We start from the raw sequence: 25,712 nt of genomic DNA on the forward strand, positions 1-25,712 counted from the left end.
GGTTGCTGTTAAGTGTTAACTATAATATAAATTGCAGGTAGATTTGAACCAGGGTTGCGGTCAATTCTGGAATGAACTCAACAATTCCAATTCAAAGAAGGAAATGGAATTGGAATTGGAATTCAACAACAATTACAGGAAACAGAGTTGGAATTGAATTGGAATTACAGGAAGTGGAATTCAATTCAGGGAAATTCCACTGAATTCCGTTTATTGCTGTTTCTGAGCATTTATTTGGGATTACATTTAGAGACATAAATTTGAACTTTATTTATGATGCTTTACAAATACCAAGTATGAAATAGAGTTGATCAACTGCAAATATGAGAACTGTACATTACGAATTAATAATTGAATGACAGTGGTGATAAGTTTCTGGATGTACTATACATTCAATATATGATAAACACATAATATATGCCTCAACTCACAAAAAATGAGTCATGTTCATTCATGCATTTCATTCAATTTTTTTTTTTGCATCGAATTAGCATCATTTCCTGAAATTTGGCACGTGAAATGATCACGCTTAACATACTAAACATACAGTACTTTGTATTTCTTTATGTTTGTTGTTTATGTGATTTACAATATTTAATGTACTATTAAGCAAATCAAGTCAAATTATTTTATTTAGCAACTCAAGTGGAATTTAGTGGAATTTATTTGAATTCAATTCAATTCCAATTCCATTTCCTGTCAGCTGCATGCCATTCCAATTCCAATTCCATTCCAGGAAGTGAATTGGAATTTACCATTCATTCTCAATTCAATTCATGAATGACCCCAACCCTGATTTGAACATAATATACAGGCTGCTGTTTACTAAAGCAGAATTTACAAATAGACATGTGTAGATACAGATTTATCACAGATTTACAATATCTATATGTGCAAAGGAAATGTGCATTTACAAATGGGCATGTACAGTGTAGTGCAATAAATATTAAGTAGTGCAATGGTAATGGGGAGAGTGTAGGGTGTGTGAGGGGGCAGAGTTCAATAAGGAGACAGCTCTGGGAAAGAAGCTGTTCCTCAATCTGCTAGTTCTAGTCCTGTGACATCTGAAACGCCTACCAGAAGGCAGGAGAGAAAACAGTTTGTGGGCGGGATGAGAGGAATCCTTAAGAATACTGCGTGCTCGACGCAGACAGTGTTTCTTATGAATGTCCTCAATGGATGGAAGTGGACTCCCTATGATGCGTTGAGCAGTTTTCACCACCTGCTGCAGTGCCTTACGCTCCGCAACAGAGCAGCTTCCGTACCAGACTGTGACACAGTTCGTAAGGATGCTTTCTATCGTGCAGCGATAGACAGCTGTGTTCTCAAGAAGAAGAGGCGCTGGTGAGCCTTCTTGACCAGGCTGGAGGTGTTGGTGGTCCAGGATAGGTCCTCCGAAATGTGGGTCCCCAAGAACTTAAAAGATGAAACAGACTCAACAGCCATCCCATTGATGTGAATGGGTTCGTGTGAACCTCTTCTTCCCTTCCTGAAGTCCACAATGAGCTCCTTGGTCTTGGTGGCGTTAAGGAGCAGATTATTGTCTGTGCACCAAGTGGCCAGGTGCTGGATCTCCTCCCTGTAGGCAGTCTCATCGTTGTTGCTGATGAGACCGATCACTGTAGTGTCGTCTGCAAACTTGATGATGTTGCTAGATCCATACACAGGCCTGCAGTCGTGGGTGAAGAGGGAGTAGAGGAAGGGGCTCAGCACACAGCCCTGTGGTACACCAGTGTTCAGTATGATGGTAGTGGAGCAGATGTGGCCTGACCTACAGGCCTGTGCACAATTCAGAATTTCAGAATTGGCCACCATTCAATTCAGGATTTGGAATTTGATTTGAATTGACTCCGCCCCACAGGAAGTTGAATTTGAATTGGAGTTGGAATGACAGGAAGTGGAATTAAATTCATGGCAATTCAAAGACATTCCACACAGTCATACAACAGATAGAATGTGTTGAATCTCGCATACAGTGACATTAATTTTGTAATTTAATAGCATAATTTCATTACACATAACTAGTCACTCCTCAACCCTGCATACGTTTTGTTCCAACATATAGATAATGATCAAATTCTTGAAATAAATTACTCCCTCAATGTTTGATTAGTTTTGTTCAAAATGTTATTTTCCTTTCAAAGTAATCAAATAACACAAAGTCGTTGTAAATGCAGTTGTCATTTATTCCAATGCAAAACTCATTGAGCAACACTGTTGCATCTAATTCTCAATTGTGTAGAAAAGAAGCTTTCAAACAAATGTCCACCTCAAACTGTTTGCCAACCATTAACTTCTGGGATATGGAGTCACGTTCCATTGTGAATTACAAATTCAAATTCAAGAATTGAATTGGAATTTAGGAGTCATTCTCAATTCAATTCTGAATTTTGTGCACAAGCCTGCTGACCTAACATGTTGAGGTCTGTTGGTGTTGAGATGTTGTTTACCATTTTTTTTACGTCATAGCAGACAAATCACAGATATGACAAAACAATTTTTGTTTATTAATACAACATTCTGGTTATGTGAAACACACCTCAAACTAGTGAGATTAAAGGGATAGTTCACCCAAAAATGAAAATGTGATGTTTATCTGCTTACCCCCAGGGCATCCGAGATGTAGGTGACTTTGTTTCCTCAGTAGAAGACAAATTAAGATTTTTAACTCAAACCGTTGCAGTCTGCAGTCAATGGGCACCAAACCTTTGAAAATAAAAGTAAAAACATGCACAGACAAATCCAAATTACACCCTGCGACTCGTGACGATACATTGATGTCCTAAGACATTTGTGAGAAACTGAACAGTATTTATATCATTATTTACCTCTGATACACAGAAATGTCCATCTGTCCTAGGCGCGAGCTCAGCATCCGGCTCGTTACACGTGAACGCGCTCTGAAGTAGTATACGCAAATGCCAGAAGCGATCTGTCACATGTATACGACACTCAATGTTTACACAGAGCACAGAGATTGTGAGTATAGCGGCTGTTCAAAATGGTAATTACTTGCGCTTATCCTGATTGTTTAAAAAGAAACAAAGTCACCTACATCTTGGATGCCCTGGGGGTTAGCAGATAAACATCAAATTTTCATTTTTGGGTGAACTATCCCTTTAAGGTCTGTGTAAGCACTGTCTTTTAACTGCTGGCTAATTAGCATTTTAGATATGTTTAGATATTTGTTTCAGAAATACAAATTACAAGCTGATTCTTTGCTAAGAGTACTGATTCTGTAATTTTGGCCAGGGGGTTTTATATATTAGCTTTTTAGGCAGTCGTGGGTGGTTGTTGTCCAGGGTGTTGCTATGCAGATTCTGTTTTTTTTTTTTTTTAATATGTTGCAATTTGGTTTCTAGGGTGATTTCCATGAGTGGTTGATAGTGTTGCTAGGTAGTTTTTATGATGGTCTGGGTGGTTGCTAGGTGGTTTCCTACATGCTCAAAAGGAGATCACTATTACGGATGATTATTTAAATTTGTATTTATTTATGTATTTATTTATTGGTAGGGTGCTCCGATCAGGATTTTTGAGTCCGATCATCGATTGTCCAATTAGGATTTTTAGGCATTTTATCATTTTTTTTTATTTTTATTTGAGGGGTGGAGCGGAGTATTTTTTAGATGTTTTTCGAAAAACCTAAATTAACTTTTAAACTTTTATTTTTGTATAATTAGTTTTTGTTTTTATTTTTAATGTTTATTTTTGTTAGTGTTGATTATTAGGTTGTTCCCATTTATTTATGTATTATTTATTTATTATTATTATTATTATTTTATTTTTTATAAAAATCAGCAAAGTAATTTTTATTTTTGTATAATTATTTTTATTTTTATTTTAGTTTTTCTTTATTTTTTGTTAATGGTGGTTGCTGACTCAAATCTATTATTAATGATATTTATTTATTTTTACATTTTTTTTTGCGCTTTTTTTTATCCACCAAGCAAAATTATAAATCAGCAAAGTAGTTTTTGTGTAATTTGTGTTTTTGTTGTTGTTTTTATTTTTATTTTTGTTAGTGTTGTATTGTTAGGTTGTTCCTATTTATTTATTTGTATTATGATTTATTTATTTATTTATTTTCATTATTTTTGGTTAATGGTGGTTGCTAGGTGAGTTCTTACTCGCTATTATGAAATATATATATATTTATTTTTAAATTTTATTTTTATTTGTTTGTTTTTGTTAACAATAAATATAGTGTTGATTGTTATGTTGTTCCCATTTATTTATGTATTTATTTATTTGTATTGTTATTATTATTGTTGTTGTTGTTATATTTTATATTTTATATTTTTATTTATTTTTTTGCATTTTTTTTATCCTCAAAGCAAAATTATAAATCAGCAAAGTAACTTTTATTTTTGTATAATTTATTTGTTTTTGTTGTTGTTTTTATTTTTGTTTTTGTTAAAGTTGATTGTTAGGTTATTCCCATTTATTTATGTATTTATTTATTTGTATTTTTATTAGTATTCTTTTTTTTTTTTTTTTTTTTGCTTTTTTTTCCCCACCAAGCAAAATTATAAATCAGCAAAGTGACTTTTATTTTTGTGTAATTTATGTTTTTGTTGTTGTTTTTATTTTTATTTTTGTTAGTGTTGATTGTTCCTATTTATTTATTTGTATTATTATTTATTTATTTATTTTCATTATTTTTTTGTTAATGGTGGTTTCTAGGTGAGTTCTTACTGGCTATTATGAATATTTATTTATTTTAAAATTTTATTATTTATTATTATTTATTTTTTGTGTAATTTATTTGTTTTTGTTAAAAATAAATGTAGTGTTGATTGTTAGGTTGTTCCCATTTATTTATGTATTTATTATTATTATTATTATTATTTTTTTTTTTTTTTAATTGCATATTTTTTTATCCACCAAGCAAAATTGTAAATCACCAAAGTAAATTTTATTTTTGTATAATTTATTTGTTTTTGTTGTTGTTTTTATTTTTGATAGTGTTGATTGTTAGGTTGTTCCCATTTATTTATGTATTATTAATTTGTTTAATTAATTAATTAATTTATTATTTACAAATGGTGGATGCTAGGTGAGTTATTACTGGCTCAAATCTATTATGAATGCTATTTATTTATTTATGTATTCATTTATTATGTATTTATTTATTTTTTCGATTTATATATATATATATATATATATATAATATGAATTTTTTTTTTAATCCACCAAGCTAAATTATAAATCAGTAATAATATCAGTATAAATAAATAAATATTTATTTGCATCATTATTATTATTATTATTTTTTTCTAATGGTGGTTGCTAGGTAAGTTTTTTTTATATAAAAATATTTAGTTTTAAATTTTATTATTTATTTTTTGTTTTATTTTTTATTTTTTGCACTTTTTAATCCACCAAGCAAAATTATAAATCCGCAAAGTAACATCTCTCTGACTTGATGAATGATTAATGTCCGTATCACAAACAGCACAGACACTCAATGTTAGCAGATCCCATGCCTGCTTCGACAGCACTAATTTTTTTTTTTTTTTTTTTTTTTTTTTTAAATTGCATATTTTTTATCCACCAAGCAAAATTGTAAATCGCCAAAGTAAATTTTATTTTTGTATAATTTATTTGTTTTTGTTGTTTTTTTTATATATATATATATATATATATATATATATATGAATATCATTTTTTTTATCCACCAAGCTAAATTATAAATCAGTAATAATATCAGTATAAATAAATAAATATTTTTTTGTATCATTATTATTATTATTATTTTTTTTTTTTTCTAATGATGGTTGCTAGGTAAGTTTTTTTTTTAATATATATAAAAATATTTATCACAAACAGCACAGACACTCAATGTCAGCAGATCCCATGCCTGCTTCGACAGCACTAATGACTTGAGCAGCCCTCTGTGCGTTCTTCCCCTCTGTGTTTGTGCAAATTTGTTCTCGGGAAAGATTTTTGTAAAACCGTAGAAACCCCAGTCCTTTAGCATGACTCCTCCTGTGTCATCAGCACATATTTCTCCTGCGGTCTGGGAACGGGAGCGATTCCTAAAGAGTCACGAAGCGAAGCGCTGAATCAGCCTCATCTCTATCTCACGGGCCGTTTGCAGAGCATGATGTCATTTCTCAGTCATGAGAGGCCACTTTCTCAGCCTCCATGCGCTCATTCGTAGCCCAGCGTAAGAGCTGCCCAGTAGGACGAGCGCCTTTGCATCAACAAAGCCCCTTTATGGTATCCGGCCGCTGGGATTTTTCCCGTGAGTTACTGCCATCTGACAAACGGATGCTTTCCGAGCCGTGGGCTCCAAAGGTTTCGCTCCGGAAACTGACCTTGAGCGAGTTTCAGTCTTCGTAATGTCCCTGCATGCCCCCCATAGAGTCAGAAAGCGAAACGAAGCAGCGTGAGGAGGTGTTTGCTCTGGCTCTGACCTCAGGTGCCTCAGGTGAAATATTCGTTTCCCGGCCCCCTGTCATCACGCTTCAGTCACACGGACGTCTCGCTCACTAACTAGCGCTTGTAGCTTTAAAAGGTAGTTCCTGTTGGCATGTCACTGGGGTTTTTTTAGTCAAACATTAGTCATTGCTCATTACTCCTGGCAGCTTAAAACGCTCTACTCGTGCAGTTTGTGTTGAATTAGTAACACAGGCCACCCACAGGTCTATTATGAGAGAAATTATAATGCTATTTTTTATCTAGTTTTATGTTTTATTTGTTTTATCGTTATTAGATTTATCTATTCATTTATTTATCTGTCAAGCAAAAGTATAAATCAGCAAAACACTCTTTTCCTTACAACTTGATTTAAGGAATGATTGATTAAATTACTCATCCTGGCAGCTAAACCCTCAAATAGTGCATTTTGTCTTGTATTAGTAACACATGCTCTATTAGCCTGTTATGAGTGATATTGTGATACTGTAGTTTATTTATTTATTTTCGTCTTGTATTATATGTTTTTGTTTCTTTTATTTTTCATGTTTGTTTGTTTCTAATGTTGGTGTTTTTGTTTTTATGTTATTTTTATTTTTTATTTTTTACTACTAATTTATTGCCACTTTAATTTTTTTTGTATTTATTTTTTATTTTAATTTGTATTGATTTATTTGTTTATTTAGTTTGTTTTTACTTATGGTTATTTCATTTATTTTTAGTTAATTTCATTTTTCATTTTATTTTCAGTATTTATGGTTTAACTGTTTATTTTTAAAATGTTATTATTTATAGTTCTGTGTTTTTTTTGTATTCATTATTTCTATTATATTTGTATTTAATTTGTATTCATTATTTTTTAGTGTTTATTAGTTTGTTTTTACTTTTTTATTAATTTTTAGTATCTTTTATTTAATGTTTTTTTTATGTATTTCTTTATCATTTATATTGTTGGTTCTTGCCTTTAGTTATTTATTTAGTTTTTATTTGTACTGTTTTCTTATTTGTTTAATTTGTATTTTTACAATTGATGCCTTTTTAATTGTTTGTAACTTTTACATTTATTTTTGTTTTGTATTATATATTTTTGTTTCTTTTATTTTTTTTTATTTTTCTTCTTTTTTTTATTGTTCTTGCCTTTCGTTATTTATTTAGTTTTTATTTTTACTGTTTTCTTATTTGTTTAATTTGTATTTTTAGATTGTCTTTTTAATTGTTTGTTTTTAACTTTTACGTTTATTTATTTTCGTTTTGTATTATATATTTTTGTTTCATTTTTTTCATGTTTATTTGTTTCTAATGTTGGTATTTTGTTTTTATGTTATTTTTAGTTTTTAGTTTTTACTACTAATTTATTGTCATTTTAATTTTTTGGTATTTATTTTTTATTTTAATTTGTATTGATTTATTTGTTTGTTTATTTAGTTTGTTTTTACTTGTGGTTATTTCATTTATTTTTAGTATTTAATTTCATTTTTCTTTTTATTGTCAGTATTTATTGTTTAACTGTTTATTTTTAAAATGTTATTTATTGTTCTGTGTTTTTTGTATTCATTATTTATTTTATTTTTATATTTAATTTGTATTCATTATTTTTAGTATTTATTTATTAGTTTGTTTTTACTTTTTTAAATTAATTGTTTGTATCTTTTATTTAATTTTATTTTCAGTATTTATTGTTTAACTGTTTTTGTGTTTTATTTATTTGTTTGTGTGCTTATTTATTTCATGTTTTATCATCTGTCAAGCGTGAAGTCCAAGATTCTTTTTTTTTTTTAGTTTTAGTTTTTATTTGTACTTTAAATTTTTATTTATTTAATTTTACTTTGTATTTTTAGAATTGATGAAGATCAGAATTGAAGATGATGTAGATTAGAATTGAATAGAATCAATATTTATTTAGGTTTTTTTTGTCTGTTAATGTTTTTTTAACTTTTATTTTTTAATTTTATTTTTGGTATTTGGTATTTCATTTTATTTGTAGCAGTTCTTTTTTAACTGCTTATTTTTATTTCTTTATCATTTATATTATTAATTGGTTCTTGTCTTTAGTTATTTATTTAGTTTTTATTTGTACTATTTTCCTATTTGTTTAATTTGTATATTTAGAATTGATGCCTTTTTAGTTGTTTTAAATTTTTAAATTTATTTATTTTTTCTATTTGTTTTTATTTATTTTTGCATGTTTTGTAATTTTATTTTATTTTTTTTACTTTTTGGTTCTTTAATTGTATTTTTAGTATTTGATATTTTATTTTATTTTTAGTATTTATTTTTAATGTATTATTTATTTTATTGATTTTTTTTTTATTTGTATTTTTTTTTGTATTTATTTGTTTGTTTTTGTTTGGCCGTTTTTTACTTTTTGGTTATTTAATTTTATTTTTAATATTTAACTGTTTATTTATTCTTTTGTCTAAATTAATACATTTATTAATTTCATGTTTTATAATTTATGTGTGCATGTTTTTTGTGTATGTAATTATTTATTTATTTAATGTTTTATTTGTATTTTTTTTTCAAACTGATCCATTTTATTATTTATTTATGTATTTATTATTTATTTTTTGGTGCATTTTTTTTGTATTTATTTATTTATTTTATTTTATTTCATGTTTTATCTGTCAAGCATAGAGTCCACCCTCAAGTCTAGTATGGTATTACAGTTAATTTCTCTTCATTTTGTAGTTTTTTTCATCTTAAGTATTTATTTATTTATTCCAGTATTCTTTTTCTTTTTATCTTCCTTTTTGCTTAAATTTTTGTATTTATTGTTGTTTTTATTTTTTTATTTTTTTATTTTTGCATGCTTTATCATCCTTCAAGCTAAATCTGTAAATCAGTAAAGTAACAGCACTCTTCTTCTCAAGACCTAATTTCTCACGTAATGATTAATTCAGATGTTACTCATCCTGGCAGCTAAACGCTTCACTAGCACAGTTTGTGTTGTTTTAGTAACACAGGACAGATGTACACAATGAAGTGAAGAAATCCTCCGACTGCTGAGTAAACTTAATACCAAACACACTCTCAGACAAATTTGTAAAGCTTGATTCATCTCTGCAGAAAGACATCGGATGGCGAGCCGAAGCGAAGCATCTGCTGTTGGTTATGACAGACCAGCCGTCTCATCTGGCTTTGGACAGTAAACTGGCGGGTATCGTGACTCCTCATGACGGCCGCTGCCACCTAGAGGATAACATCTACTCACAAACCACTACTATGGTAAGATTAACACTTCACACACAGAAAACACCAGACGCACAACTGTGGAGTAGTGCAGTTTTGGTCTGCGACGTGTCTCAAATCTTTCTTTTGCTCAAAAGTGCCTGCCTTATTTATGCTCTCTATATTTAAAATGGCCAAACACTGTATAAAACATACATCTGGGTATACCATAGTGCTTAGTGTTATTTTAGTATTATTTATTTACTGTTATAATATTTATTAATATTTAGTCGTTTTGGTTTTAGTAATTGTATGTGCTTTTGACATTTCTATAATTATTATTATTTTTTTTTAAGTAGCTTTAATTTGTTTTTGTTTTAGTCAGTACTTAAAAACATTGACTTAGCAACTAACTGAAATAAGTTGAATTGTCTCATGTACTATTTATTATTAATGTAGTGTTATTTTTATACCGTTGTAGTACTGATATTTTTAAATTAGCTTTTATTTCTGTTTAAAATTTTCACTGTAGTTTAAGTTTTCAATTTAGTAATTTCTGACTAATATTTAATAATAATACAGTATTATATATTTTCACTGTAGTTGAAGTTTTAGTCAATTTGTTATGTGCTTTTATCCTTTTTTATTATTTGTTTGTATTTCTATTTTTTTTTTAAATACGTTTTAGTCCTTTTAGTATTTTAACTAAATTTTAGTAATTCAATTCAGCCAAATTCTAAGTCTAAGATTTAATAGTAATATTAATAATATAGTATTATATACTTTTATTTTTAGTTTTATTTCAGTTTTACTTATTTTAGTAATTCAATTTAGTAATTTCTGTCTTAATATTTAGAATTAACTTTATTTTTTTATTTTTTAGTTTTATTTAGTTTGTTTATACTTTTTTTAATTTTAATATTTGTATTTAGATTTAATTTATTTTTATTTCAGTTTTAGTGATTTTATTACATCACCTTAAAAATGTTGACTTCGCAGCTAAGTTTCAAACTTAATATAAATTAATTTTATTTTACCTTTATTTCAGATAACTAAAACAATGTTTTTGTTATGTGCTTTTGTCATTTTTATAATTTTTTTATATTATTTGACTTTGAATTTTTTTGTTTTAGTCATTTTAGTACTTCAACTAGATTTTTGTGCATTTTAGGAATTCAGTTCATTTTAGTAATTCATTTTAGTAATTTCTGTCTAATATTTAAGAATAATATTTATAATGTAGTATTATATTATATACGTGTGTGTGTGTGTGTGTGTGTGTATATATGTATATATATATATATATATATATATATATATATATATATATATATACATATATATACATATATATATATATATATATATATACACACACACACACTTTTATAGTGTTTATTCATGTTTTGAATTAGCTTTTATTTTTTTAATTTTTAGTTTAAGATTTAGTCATTTTGTTTTTCTAAGTACTTTTTTGTTTAATTATAATATTTCGATTTCGATTTAATTTAATTATATTTCAGTTTTAGTAATTTTATTACTGCACCTTAAATAAATAAAAGATGTTGACTTTGCAGCTAATTGAAATATTTTTCTTTTTTTTTTTTCTTTTTTTAGGAGCACCCAACAATCGCTCAGCTGGCTGAGAAGCTTCTAGAGAACAGCGTCTACTCCATCTTCGCGGTGGATCAGGTGCAATATCAGTGGTATGAGGTAATTTCTCTCCCACACCATGAGTTTGGGTGTTTCCATTCTACAGATATCAATCCGTTTTGCAAGAGCGATTTCAAGAACACAGGCAGTGATTTATGAGAACACACACCGCGGCTTGTTCAGTTAGTGATTATACTGCTGGTTTGACAAATATGTGCATGAAAGAAGCTTGAGTTAATGAAATATTCTGGATTACATGCGATTTCTGTGGTAAAAAAAAATGCCAATAAAAATGTGCACATACAAAAAAATGCAAAAATTGCTAAACTCCACCCAAACTTTGAAATGAGTGTGCGTGATGACTATAGCCTTATAGCTTAACTTGTTTTTTACTCATGCATTCATATATTTTTACAAAATTCTGTAGATTCACTTTTCACTTTCACTCTGAGTGTCTGTAGTGGCAAAAATGACATTAATTTTTCTCTATAGGAAAATAGATTTTTAACAATAACTCATTAACTTGTAAAGACAGACCTACTCAATTAATAAGTGAATGAATAAATAAATAAAAACATGTAAGTAGTTATTTTATTTTATTTTATTTCGTTTTGTTTAATACAATGAAACCAGTGGCTGTAAAAGGCGAAGAAAGTAACTTAAAAGTAGTAGATACAATTTTATTTTATTAATTTATTATATATATATATATATATATATATATATATATATACAGTACAGACCAAAAGTTTGGACACACCTTCTCATTCAGGTGTGTCCAAACGTTTGGTCTGTACTGTAGATATGAATTCAACTGAAAAAACTTGTAGGAAAAATATCTTTCAGGTGGTCAAATAGCAAATAGTGGAGCTCTGCAGCCGCATACTGGTAGAAGTTATTTGTAGTTGTTGTTTTTTTTACTTTTAAAACTGTATTTTCCAAAACTCTTACACTAAACCATGTGAAATTATTCATGTTATCCCCAGGAATTAAAGTTAGAAATATGGGTCTATTATAAAGTGAATTTTACATTTAAAAAAAAAAAAAGTTTTTGTATAAAAACCCATTTAAAAAATATTTATTTATTAATTTATATATATTTAAAAAATATAACTAACCCACTGAAAACTGCACAAATGTAGAGTAAAAACTTTAATAAACAGAAAAATATACAAAAAAATACATTAAAATAAAATACAATTACTTAATAAAAATTAATAAAACACTTATATACTTATATATAATCATAAGGTTTTGTTTATTTATTCATTCATTTGTTTTCTTATAAAAAACAATAAAATTAAATAAACGCTACTACTTACATTTTTGTTTATTTTTTTTTCATTCATTCATTTATTAATTGACAGTTCATTATGAGCTTTTATTAAAAAAAAAAATATATATATATATATATATATATATATATATATATATATTTATTATTATTATTATATATATATATATATATATATATATATATATAATTTTTTTTTTTTTTAAATAAATGAATGAATGAAAAAATAAATAAACAAAAATGTAAGTAGTGGCGTTTATTTAATTTTATTGTTTTTTTATAAGAAAACAAATGAATGAATAAATAAACAAAACCTTATGATTATATATAAGTATATAAGTGTTTTATTAATTTTTATTAAGTAATTGTATTTTATTTTAATGTATTTTGTTTTATTTTATTTTTTATATACAAAAAAAGTTAATAGTTAACTGTCAATAAATAAATAACATATTAGTAGAAGTGTTTGTTTTATTTTTTAATTTTTTTACACTGAAACCAGTGTCTGTCAAAGCCAAAGAAAGCAACTCCAAAGTAGTACATAGTATTATAATTATTATTATTTATTATTATTATTATTATTATTATTATTATTATTATTTTATTTTATTTTGTTTTTTTATTTATTTTATACAATAAAAGTTTGTGGTGTCCAGTTGCTGTCAATAAATAAATAAATACATACATAGATATAAGTACTAGGTTTTTTTGTTTTGTTTTATTTTATTTAATTGTTCCAAAGAAAGTAACATAAAAATAAACACTTTTTTTTTTATTTTTTATTTTTTTTATTCCTATGATGCTGTACAAGAAATTCCACCAATTGGAGCTCAGCAAGTAACACTGCAGATGACATAACTGAGTCTGTCTCAAAATGCTTAAATATTAAAAAAACAACTTGAAATGAATAGTTTAATATCTCACCATCAGGTTTAATTCAGTCATGTGCAATGCTTTACAGGATTGTAGTTCTTTCCCTCATTAAAGCCGTCATGTCTTTTTATCCAATATCCAAATGCTTCTCTGCTTCAAATCAAAGTTTATTATTGTTGTGATTCTCCTCAGAGCCGGTTGGTTTGGTTCATGACTCATAACACTTTAACAAAGACATTTTTTAAATCCCTTTCTTTTTATAATAGGAAAATACTTCCAGAACCAGTGTGTCTAATGCACTCGATTACTGTAAACACATTTTTGCTGCATTGTTTCACAGTTTTATTTTTACAAATGCTTCGTCTTTTCCTCTGAACAGGATCTTCTGGACTTGATTCCTGGAAGTTACGTGGGCCGCCTGTTTCCCAAAGCATCTAATCTGAAAGATTTAGTGGTGCATGCCTACAAGGTAAACAGCTTTACTTTCTCTTTCAAAAAGGCTTTCTTCATCCACTCAAGGACAATTAGATTAGAAGTGCAGAAGGTCCCAAACATTTCAAAACGCTCGCTTTTAGTATTTAATGGGAAAAACAGCGGCTCTAGAGCCAGAATCTGTTCCGGCATGCGTTTGAGGACAGGAATAATCTCGTCTCAAGTACAACAATGCATTGTCCTCCATAAAATCCAGTGATCCCAGTGAACAGAAGCCTGCATTATAAACGGTCTCTTGATTGCTGGGCCAAAAATGCTGCGAGGTCCAATCAGCGAGCCGCTATTTTTATCCCCGGCCTTTTCGCCGTGAACCTGCTTATACAAGAGCGATCATAGGTCGAGACAATGGGCTCTTTCTGAGCTGCTCTCCTTTTCTTCTCGCAGAAGCTGCTGTCGGATGTGGAGGTGCAGATCGGGGTGGAGGACGGCCAGGCTCAGCGCTTCCGGGTGAACGTTACGGCTTTCTGTCCCGACGGAGCCGCTGTTTCTGGAAACACTAAATGTTCCGGCGTTCGGCCCAAACAAACAGTACGAAAGCTTCTCGTTAAGATACGGCTGTTTTGCAGTACGGTGAACAGAGATGCTGCGTTTGATATGAAAAGTGCTCAGATTGAAAGACTAGCTCAGCCAAAAATAATATTTAGTCACCTGCGTGTTGCTCAGAACCGTATGATTTAATTTTCTCTCATTTAAAAGGAGGTATTTTCATGTAATGGGAGTTCATGGTGAACAATGGCTGTCAAGAACAAAAAAGTAACATTAAAGTAGTACAGATCTTAATTTATGTTTATTTTTTCAACAATGTAAGTTTGTGGTGACCAGTGGTTGTAACATACAAAAAGGAGTTTTTTTTTTATTTGATACATTGTAAGTAGTACATTTATTTATTTATTTATTTATTTTTCCAGAGGCTGTTATATAAAAGTAGTACAGATACTAATTGAATTTTCATTTTTTTATTTTTTTATTTTATTTTATACAATGTAAGTTCATGTTGACCAGTGGCTGTAACATAGAAGTAGTCCATATACTTATTTGTTTTATTTTATTTATTTAGATTTTTTTTTAACAATTTAAGTTCAAGGTTGACCAGTGGCTGTCACACACAAGGAGTATTTTATTTTTATTTTTTATTTGATACAATGTAAGTAGTACATATACTTATTTCATTTATTTATTTATTTATTTATTTATTCATTTATTTATTTATTTATTTATTTATTTATATTGTTTAGAGGCTGTAACATAAAAGGAGTACAGATATTAATTGTATTTTTTTTATTTTTCATTATATTAACTTTTTTATTTTTTTGTTTTATTTTGAAATATTTTTCAACAATGTAAGTTTATGGTGACCAGTGGTTTTAACATACAAATAGGATTTTTTTTTTTTTTTTTTTTGATACATTGGAAGTAGTACATATACTTATTTCATTTATTTATTTATTTATTTATTTATTTATTTATTTATTTATTTATTTATTTATATTGTTTAGAGGCTGTAACATAAAAGGAGTACAGATACTAATTGTATTTTTTTTATTTTCCATTTTATTAACTTTTTTATTTATTTTTTTTTTTTTGAAATATTTTTCAACAATGTAAGTTTGTGGTGACCAGTGGTTGTAACATACAAATAGGATTTTTTTATTTTATTTGATACATTGTAAGTAGTACATATACTTATTTTATGTATTTTATTTATTTATTTATTTTTTTCAGAGGCTGTAATATAAAAGTAGTACAGATACTAATTGAATTTTTTTCATTTTTCATTTTTTTATTTTTTTTATTTAATTTTATACAATGTAAGTTCATGTTGACCAGTGGCTGTAACATAGAAGTAGTCCATATACTTATGTTATTTTATTTATTAATTTATTATTAATTAATTTATTTATTTAAACAATGTAAGTTCAGTGGCTGTAACATGCAAGTAGTATTTTTTATTTTTTTGATACAATGTAAGTAGTACAAATATTCTTTTATATATTTATTTATTCAATATTTATTCATTTATTTAGATTTTTGACCAGTGGCTGTAACACACAAGTAGTATTTTATTTTTATTTTTTATTTGATACAATGTAATTAGTACATATACTTATTTCATTTATTTATTTATTTATTTTGTTCAGAGGCTGTAACATAAAAGGAGTACAGATACTAATTGTATTTTATTTTTATTTTTCATTTTATTAACTTTTTTATTTTTTTGTTTTATTTTATACAATATAAGTTCATGTTGACCAGTGGCTGTAACATAGTAGTAGTCCATATACTTATTTTATTTTATTTATTTATTTATTTATTTGTTTGTTTGTTTGTTTAAACGACGCAAATATAATTTAATTAATTTATTTATTTATTTAAACAATGTAAGTTCAGTGGCTGTAACATACAAGTAGTATTTTATTTTTTTATTTGATACAATGTAAGTAGTACAAATATTATCTTATTTATTTATTTAATATTTATTTATTTATTTAGATTTTTTTTTTTTTAACAATGTAAGTTCATGACCAGTGGCTGTAACACACAAGTAGTATATTATTTTAATTTTTTTATTTGATACAATGTAAGTAGTACATATACTTATTTTATTTATTTATTTATTTATTTATTTATTTATTTATTTATTTATTTATTTTGTTCAGAGGCTGTAGCATAAAAGTAGTACAGATACTAATTGAAGTTTTTTTTCATTTATTTATTTATGTATTTATTTATTTATTTTAATACAATGTAAGTTCATGTTGACCAGTGGCTGTAACATAGAAGTAGTCCATATACTTATTTGATTTTATTTATTTATTTGTTTATTTGTTTGTTTGTTTGTTTAAACAACGCAAATTTAATTAATTAATTTATTTATTTATTTAAACAATCTAAGTTCAGTGGCTGTAACATGCAAGTAGTGTTGCTTTCGTCAACGAAAATTATGACTAAATATGGTCGTCAACGAACCTTTATCACATGACGAAAACGAGACGAAACGAAACGAAAATGCTGGTCATGTGACGATGACTATAACAAAATGTATAATGCAATATCGTTTACGAATAAAAACGAGACTAAATGTGTTTTACAAAATAAAAACTATGCTAAAATGTCTCCTCATTTTCGGCGACGAAAACGAGACGAAACGAAATGTTATAACGTTAGATTGATGTGCGCATGCCCAGTAGCCAGAGCCTTATCCCTTCTAGCCTAAACCACAGGCGACGTCACTTTCTCAAGCCACACTCGAGGCTACAAACAAAGTTAGGTTTGACACAGAGAAAGGTTCGTCTTTGGGAGAAAAAGAAGAAACGACTCATACATTTTTTCATACTTTCTAGTAGTGATGGGAAAATTAAGCTTTCCAGCACCAAAGCGTTCCCCTCAACTGGATCTAAAAAGCTTCATTACTCGAAGCTTTTCAACACGTTGCACACTAATGACATCTTGTGGTCAAAGGTGGAAAAAGTTTCTTTTGCGTCCCAGATGTCAAAGCGATTTTTGGACTGTTTCATAAAATGAATCAATGTGTGCTACAAAAACCATAAGAAATATTTTACTTACACAAATTAATTAATTGGTAAATAAACTTATAAAAGTACAAGCATGATTTGTGCAGCCATAGAGGATCAAATAAATTAAGGATATTGTTAAATTGACTAAGATTATTAGAAGTGCTTTTGAAGCGGGAATTACTAGAAAATGAACATGCACAAAACTACACGTACACATTTATTCGTATTATGATTTATTCTTAATAAAGAAGTGAATGACACTTGAATCCTGTGCAAGGGGTTCGTGTTATTTGAATCAGAATACGAAGCAGTCAGTATTTATTTTATTTCAATTTATGTGTGTGTGTACTTCTAACATGTTTGGTAGGTAAAATAAATGTTGTAATTTCAAATTAGAGCATCTTCCATGTCTGGAATGGATGTATTCTTGAGCTTATAAGGTAAGGTTGAAATGGGTTTGGCTAAAAGAAAACATTGTCTATACTTCTACTTATACTATTTTGACTGGGTTAAATAAAATTGCATTACTAAAAATAGACTAAAATACAATTTTCATTGACAAAAAATTGACTAAATGTCATCAGTTTTCGTCGACTAAAACTAGACTAAAATGTCATCAGTTTTCGTTGACTAAAACTAGACGAAAATAGTCATGGGTAATTCTGACTAAAATAAGACTAAAATGCTCAGACTTTTAGTCGACTAAAACTTGACTAGACTAAAAAGAATATGAACGTGACTAAAACTAATAAAAACTAAAATGACAGCTTCACACAAAGACTAGACTAAAACTAAAATTAAAATCGGCCGCCAAAAACAACACTACATGCAAGTAGTATTTTTTATTTTTTTGATACAATGTAAGTAGTACAAATATTCTTTTATATATTTATTTATTCAATATTTATTCATTTATTTAGATTTTTGACCAGTGGCTGTAACACACAAGTAGTATTTTATTTTTATTTTTTATTTGATACAATGTAATTAGTACATATACTTATTTCATTTATTTATTTATTTATTTATTTATTTATTTATTTTGTTCAGAGGCTGTAACATAAGAGTAGTACAGATACTAATTGTATTTTTTTTATTTTTCATTTTATTCATTTTTATTTTATTTTATACAATGTAAGTTCATGTTGACCAGTGGCTGTAACATAGAAGTAGTCCATATACTTATTTTATTTTATTTATTTATTTATTTATTTGTTTGTTTGTTTGTTTGTTTGTTTGTTTGTTTGTTTGTTTAAACGACGCTAATTTAATTTATTTATTTATTTAAATAATGTAAGTTCAGTGGCTGTAACATACAAGTAGTATTTTATTTTTTTATTTGATACAATGTAAGTAGTACAAATATTATTTTATTTATTTATTTATTTAACATTTATTTATTTATTTTGATTAATTTTTTTTTTTACAATGTAAGTTCATGGTGACCAGTGGCTGTAACACACAAGTAGTATTTTATTTTATTTTATTTTTTTATTTGATACAATGTAAGTAGCACATATACTTTTTTTATTTTTTTATTTTGTTCAGAGGCCCTAACATAAAAGTAGTACAAATACTAATTTATTGATTTATTTTAATTTTTTTTATACAATGTAAGTTCATGGTGACCAATGGCTATAACATAAGTAGTCTATATACTTATTTTATTTATTTATTTATTTTTATAAATTTTTTTTTTTTTAACAATGTAAGTTCATGGTGATCAGTGGCTGTAACATAAAAGTAGTATTTTATTTTATTTATTTTTTTATTTTATACAATTTAAGTTCATGGTGACAATTGGTGGAATTTTTATTTTATTTTATATAAATGTAAATACAATACAATGTAAATTTGTGGTGACTAGTGGCTGTAACATAAAAGTAGTGTTTTATTTTTTGATTTACTTATTTTATTTTATACAAAGTTTAAGTTCACCAGTATCTGTAACAGAAGTAGTGCATGTACTTTTTATTTTTTTTTATTTCAAGAAATGTTTCTTGAGCAGCAAATCAGCATATTAGAATGATTTCTGAAGTGAAGACTGGAGTAATGATAATAATTCAGTTTTGATCACAGGAATAAATGACATTTTAAGGTATATTCACATAGAAACAGTTATTTTAGGTTGCAATAATATTTTCATATTTTCTTTGTACTTTTTTTTTTTTTTTTACATTTGTTGCATGGAAAAAAGGCTGTCTTGTAAGAATCTCCTCATATCATAATATCATATGTTGTTTGAGCAGATGATGATATAATTGATGATATAAGGGTGAGCAAATGATGATATAATAGTCTTTATTGAACCATCCATTTGAGATAAAACATGCCTTGGAGATTTTTAAAGTAAAGGTTTAATGTATCTCGGGTTTCTTTTATTCCACTGCCGCGTCCCCGTGAGAAAATAGAGTACAAGCTAATGGAAGTAATTACTCTGCAATGCACTGTTTATAATGCCACAAATTTATAAGCTGTTTTATATGATCATGTGACCCGTGTTGAAATATCCAGCACATTAGGAACATAGCAGAGAGACCACAAACCAAAATATAATTCTGTTGCACCACAGCTAGAAATAGATTTCGGCATTTTCTGAAGAAAATGCGAGAACGGCCTTGCTTCATGGTGGTGGGGTTTGCACAAATACATTTTTTAATGCAATTTAAAAAATACATCTAATTTTATATACAGTACAATTCAAAAGTTGGGTCTTTTTTTTTAAAGAAATTAATAATTGTATTCATCAAAGATGCATTAAATTGATTAAAAGTGACAGTAAAGACATTTATAATGTTACAAACATACTTTCAAAACATAAAAATAAAAATAAAAACTTTCATGTTCCACAAAAGAAAAACATGCAGATTAGTGTTGTTTTTGTTAACTAATTAAAAATAATTTTGATAACTGAAATAAAGGTGAAATAAAAAATATTAAATGGAAAATTTGAAAATTAGATTTATTTTAGACTTGAAAATTAAAATATGTTGTAAAAAAAAAGAGTCTAATATTAATAAAACTAAAACTGATATATAAATAAATTAAAGCTAAATAAATAGAAGAGAAAAAAAATAACAAAAACAAAATTTAATTTGAAATTATAAATGTTTAGCTGGCTATACTAAAGTACTAAAATGAATCAAACTAAAAGTCAAATAGAAATAAATTAAAGTTTAATATATATAATCGAAAAATGTAAATATTACAAAAACAAATAGACTTACAAGTTGTAATTGAAAATCAGAAAGTACTAAATTAAATGAATTAAATAAAAATGAAATACAATTAAATAAAAATTAAGCTAAATATAGTAAAACTGAAAAATAAATGACCTAAATTGAAAATTAACAAATTAAAGAAACCTAAATTGAAAATTAAAAATAACAAAATAAAATAAAATAAAGGCTAAATATAATACAACTGAAAAATAAAGTAATATTAGATTAAACAACTTAAATTGTAAATGAGAAATAACATAAGTAGTGTTTTATTATTTTACTTATTTAATTTTATTTTATACAAAGTTCAAGTTCACCAGTATCTGTAACATAGAAGTAGTACATATACTTTTACTTTATTTTAAGAAATGTTATGTTATGCTATGAATATTAAAATAACTAAAACTTAAATTGTAAATGAGAAATTTAAATGAAATTACATTAAAGTGTAGATAAATATAAATATAATAGAACCAAAAAATAAATTGATGTTAGATTTTAAAAAACTTAATTGAAAAATTAAAAAAATACCAAAATTAAAATAAATTAATTTAATTTAATTTAAAATAAAGCTAAATATAATAAACCGAAAAAAAAGAAATAAATATTAAATGAAAAAAAAACTTAATTAAAAATTCGATATAACGCAATTAAATTAAAATAAAATAAAGCTAAATATAATAGAACTGAAAAATGCATGAATATTAGATTTTACAAAACTTTATTGAAAATTAGAAATACAAAATTAAATTAAATTGAAATTAAATCAAATTAAATTAAAAAAGCTAAATATAATAGAACCGAAAAATAAACTAAATAAAAATAAAGCTAAATAAATTCGAACCAAAAAATAAATTAATAACAAAATTAAATTAAATTAAATAAAAATAAAAATAAATATAATAGATCTGAAAAATAAATGCATATTGGATTAAATAAAAACTTAATTGAAAATTAGAAATAAGAAAATTAAATTAAATTACATTAAAATAAAATAAAATAAAATAAAAATCAAGCTAAATATAATAGAACCAAAAAATAAATAAATATTAGATAAAAAAAAAAATTGAAAATTAAAAATAACTAAATTAAATTAAATTAAATTAAAAATAAATATAATAGGACCAAAAAAAATAAATGAATATTAGATTTAAAAAAGTAATTGAAAATTAGAAAAAAATAAATTAAATAAAAATAAAGCTAAATATAATACAACCAAAAAATAAATTTGAAATAAAAGGAATAAAATAAAATAATAACATAAAATAAAATAAAGTACTAACATTAAATAAATCTGAAATAACAATAAAAAGCTAAATAAAAAATATTAAATAAAACTAATCAAATGGAAAAAAAACAGTTATTTTAAATATTAATAAATGTTAATAAATACTTCAATAATTTAAAATAATAAACACCACATATTCACATAGAAAGCAGCTATTTTAAACAGTAATATTTTACAATTTGACAGTTTTTACTGTATTTTTAATCAGATAAATGCAGTCTTGGTTTCAAGTTTCAGAATGAGATATTTTACAAGCAAAACTCCTGTTTTCAGTCTTTATCTGCTGCGTGCATCAGTGGTTTTGTTGTGTGGTTTTTGTTGAAGGTGTTCTTCAAGGTGACTGTAGGAATGAGCTGGTGTTCGGCGGACGGCGGCGATCGGGACGTTCTGATGACGGTCAGGCCGGTGGGGTTTAACGAGTCGGTCAGCGTACGGATCCGTCAGATCTGTGGGTGTAGCTGCACAGAGACGGGCCGCTGTCATGATGACGATCCCTCGGCCTGTCCCGCCGAGACGGACGCCTGTAGAGCGGACAGAAGCGGAGCCGTCTGCAGCGGGAGAGGAGTCTGTAAATGCGGGACGTGTGTGTGCGACTCCAGCAGATTGGGAAACATCTACGGGAAGTTCTGCGAGATGGACGACTTTTCCTGTCCGTATGTGAAGGGCCTGGTGTGTGGAGGTAAGTTTACTGTCTGAACTGGGAGTGACCAACTAAAAAAATAATAATAATAAATGTGTGTAAATGTGGGTAGGTTTTTGTTTTTGTTTTTAAATATATTATAAAAATATCTGGAAAAATATATGAAACAAATTAATAATAAATTTGTAATGTATTAAAGTATTTTTTAAAATTAGGTATTTTAATATATTACTGCATCAAATATTAATATTTAGAATTTTGAAAGAGTGAAATACTCATAAATAATAAGTTTTATAATAAAACTTGTTAAATATATATATTTTTCTATGTGTTAAATACTCATTTGACGAGTAAAATAATAAATTGTAAATTTAAGATTTATAGTAATCTTTTTAAATGTATTTTTTTATTTTTCTATAATGTGTATATGTGGATATATAGTTGTTATTAATAATTAAATATTAAATTATAATAAACTAATTAAGTTATTGATAATTTTTACATTATGTATTTTAATAATAAATATTAAATATCAGTATGTGGAATTAAAAAAATTTTAAATTAATTTGATATTAAGTTAAAATATAAAATTGTAAATATAATATGTTTTAGAATTACTTTTTTTTTTTTCAAAAATATGTATAATGTATATATAATTAATAAAATAATATAATTTAATGTTTTTTTATGTAGTTCAATATATAATTACATTAAATATTAAAATGTGGAATTTTAAAAAATAATGGTAAATATTTATTTGATATTATTAGGTTACAATATAAAATTGTAATCATAATAAGATTTAAATTTAATTTTTTTAAATTTCTAAAATATGTATAATGTATAGACATTAATAAAATTATATCATTTAGAATTCTGTAGTTTTTTATGTATTTTAATATATAATTATATTAAATAAATTATAATTATTTAAAATTATATGTTTTTTCTAAAATAAGTATAATGTAGATATATATATATAATTAATAAAATAATTTAGAATTCAATAGTTTTTTATGTATTTTATTATATAATTACATTAAATATTAATAAGTGAAATAAAAAAAGTGAAATATTCAGTTGATATTATTAGGTTAAAATCTAAATATAAATTTATTTTCTAAAATATGTACAATGTTTATATAATTGATTTTTTAAAAATAATTTAAATATCTTTTTTTCTAAAATATGTATCATTTTTACATATTTAAGTATTTTAATATATTAAATATTAATATTTGGAATTTAAAAAAATGTGAAATTCATTAGATGTTTTGATAAAATTGTAAATATAATAAAACATTTTTGATCAAATATAAAGTTGTAAATATAATTAAAGTTATAATATAAACTTTTGAAATGTATTGTCATTTGTGTGTGCATGGATAAATATTCTTTTTTTAATTTTATATATTAAATTTGACAACTACATTTGGAATTTAAAAAGATTTTCTATATTGAATAATTTGATCATTTCCATTTTGGCTGAAATATAACATTGTTAATATAATAGTTGTAAATGTAAATTTGTTTTAATTGTATTTTTTATGGTAAATATATATTAAATGATCATTCCGTAATATCTATCAGCTTACAAATAAAAAGTACTCATTTTATTATAAATAATGTGTATTGCTTTAAATAACAGAGAAATGTCTCGCATGGACACATTTCTATAAATGCATGTGTTTTTGTTTTCTTTTTCCCGTTTCAGGACACGGCCGGTGTGTTTCAGGTGAATGTGTGTGTCTTCCTGGCTGGACGGGCGAGGCCTGCGACTGTCCCGTCTCCACCGAGAGCTGCGTGTCAGACGACGGCTTGATCTGCAGTGGCTGGGGGAAGTGTGTGTGCGGCAAGTGCGTGTGTGACGACAGCCGGCGATCTGGAGCCTTCTGTGAGAAATGCCCCATCTGCTACAACTCCTGTCAATCACACTGGTAACCGCGCTCACTGATTGGCTAGAACAGCTGTCAATCACACATTTAAAAACTCACTGAAGAGCAAGGGAGTTTTTATACCTTTCTAAAGGGGCGTCACACTAGACTTTGCCTTCTATTCACTTTCATTCATGCGCATGTAAACGCGGCAATGCAAGCGAAAATGTTTTGTCCTCCGGCGCATACCAAACTTAAACTCGGACCTGTGAATTTATAAAGCAAAAACACATTTGACTGATAGAGGAGTAGATCAAATTTATTTATTTATTATTTTAAATGCTTTTTTTTAAATTGATAATTAATGCATAAATAATTATATAAATATAAATTATTATAATTACATTTGCTAAATAGTTTTAATCTACTTAAATTAATTTAATAATAATTTTAATATCACATTTTATTTAAAACAGACCCTGGAGAATGATATCATATCCTGTTGCCCATATTTTTTGTATAAAATAATTGTTCATACTACATTTTGTGTGACTGACACTTTAGGTTATGTTCTGAATGGAAAACAAGTATACTGCATACTGCACAGTATATACTGTATGATATTTTTAGCATAATTCCTAAATTATTTTTCATACTTCAATTTTGCATACTTCAAGTATACACTTAAGTATGCAACACTTTTGCATTAAAAAATACAAGCACACTGCTTACTGCATACTGCATAGTATATACTATATAGTAGTTTTAAAAGTTGGAGGCACATATTTAAAGCATACAATATTTTTTTAAATAATCAATTTTGCATACTTAAAGAAAGCCCAGTGCTTACTGCATACTCAATGGTATATACTGTATGATATTTGTATCATAATTCCAGTGTAGAAATTATTTTGCATACTTGCTACTTAAAGTATACACCTAAAGTATGCAATACTTTTGCATTAAAAAATACAAGCACACTGCTTACTGCATACTGCATAGTATATGCTATATAGTAGTTTTAAAAGTTGGAGGCACATATTTAAAGCATACAATATTTTTTTAAATAATCAATTTTGCATACTTAAAGAAAGCCCAGTGCTTACTGCATACTCAATGGTATATACTGTATGATATTTGTATCATAATTCCAGTGTAGAAATTATTTTGCATACTTGCTACTTAAAGTATACACCTAAAGTATGCAATACTTTTGCATTAAAAAATACAAGCACACTGCTTACTGCATACTGCATAGTATATGCTATATAGTA

General features: G+C 26.5%; 1 protein-coding gene across 1 annotated transcript in view; it reads left to right on the forward strand.

Moving 5' to 3' along the window:
* LOC141289415 (integrin beta-8-like) overlaps positions 1-24,505 on the forward strand; it is a 39,287-nt gene extending 14,782 nt beyond the window's left edge. Inside the window, exons 6-11 of the mRNA XM_073821513.1 lie at positions 9,487-9,645; positions 11,206-11,301; positions 13,788-13,877; positions 14,285-14,428; positions 22,249-22,603; positions 24,279-24,505. Coding sequence (XP_073677614.1) covers positions 9,487-9,645; positions 11,206-11,301; positions 13,788-13,877; positions 14,285-14,428; positions 22,249-22,603; positions 24,279-24,505 — 1,071 coding nt within the window. The remainder of the gene's footprint in view (positions 1-9,486; positions 9,646-11,205; positions 11,302-13,787; positions 13,878-14,284; positions 14,429-22,248; positions 22,604-24,278) is intronic.
* The last annotated feature ends 1,207 nt before the right edge of the window (positions 24,506-25,712 follow it).

This window comes from Garra rufa, chromosome 17 (genome assembly GCF_049309525.1).
Source record: "Garra rufa chromosome 17, GarRuf1.0, whole genome shotgun sequence".
Taxonomy (NCBI): Eukaryota; Metazoa; Chordata; class Actinopteri; order Cypriniformes; family Cyprinidae; genus Garra; species Garra rufa.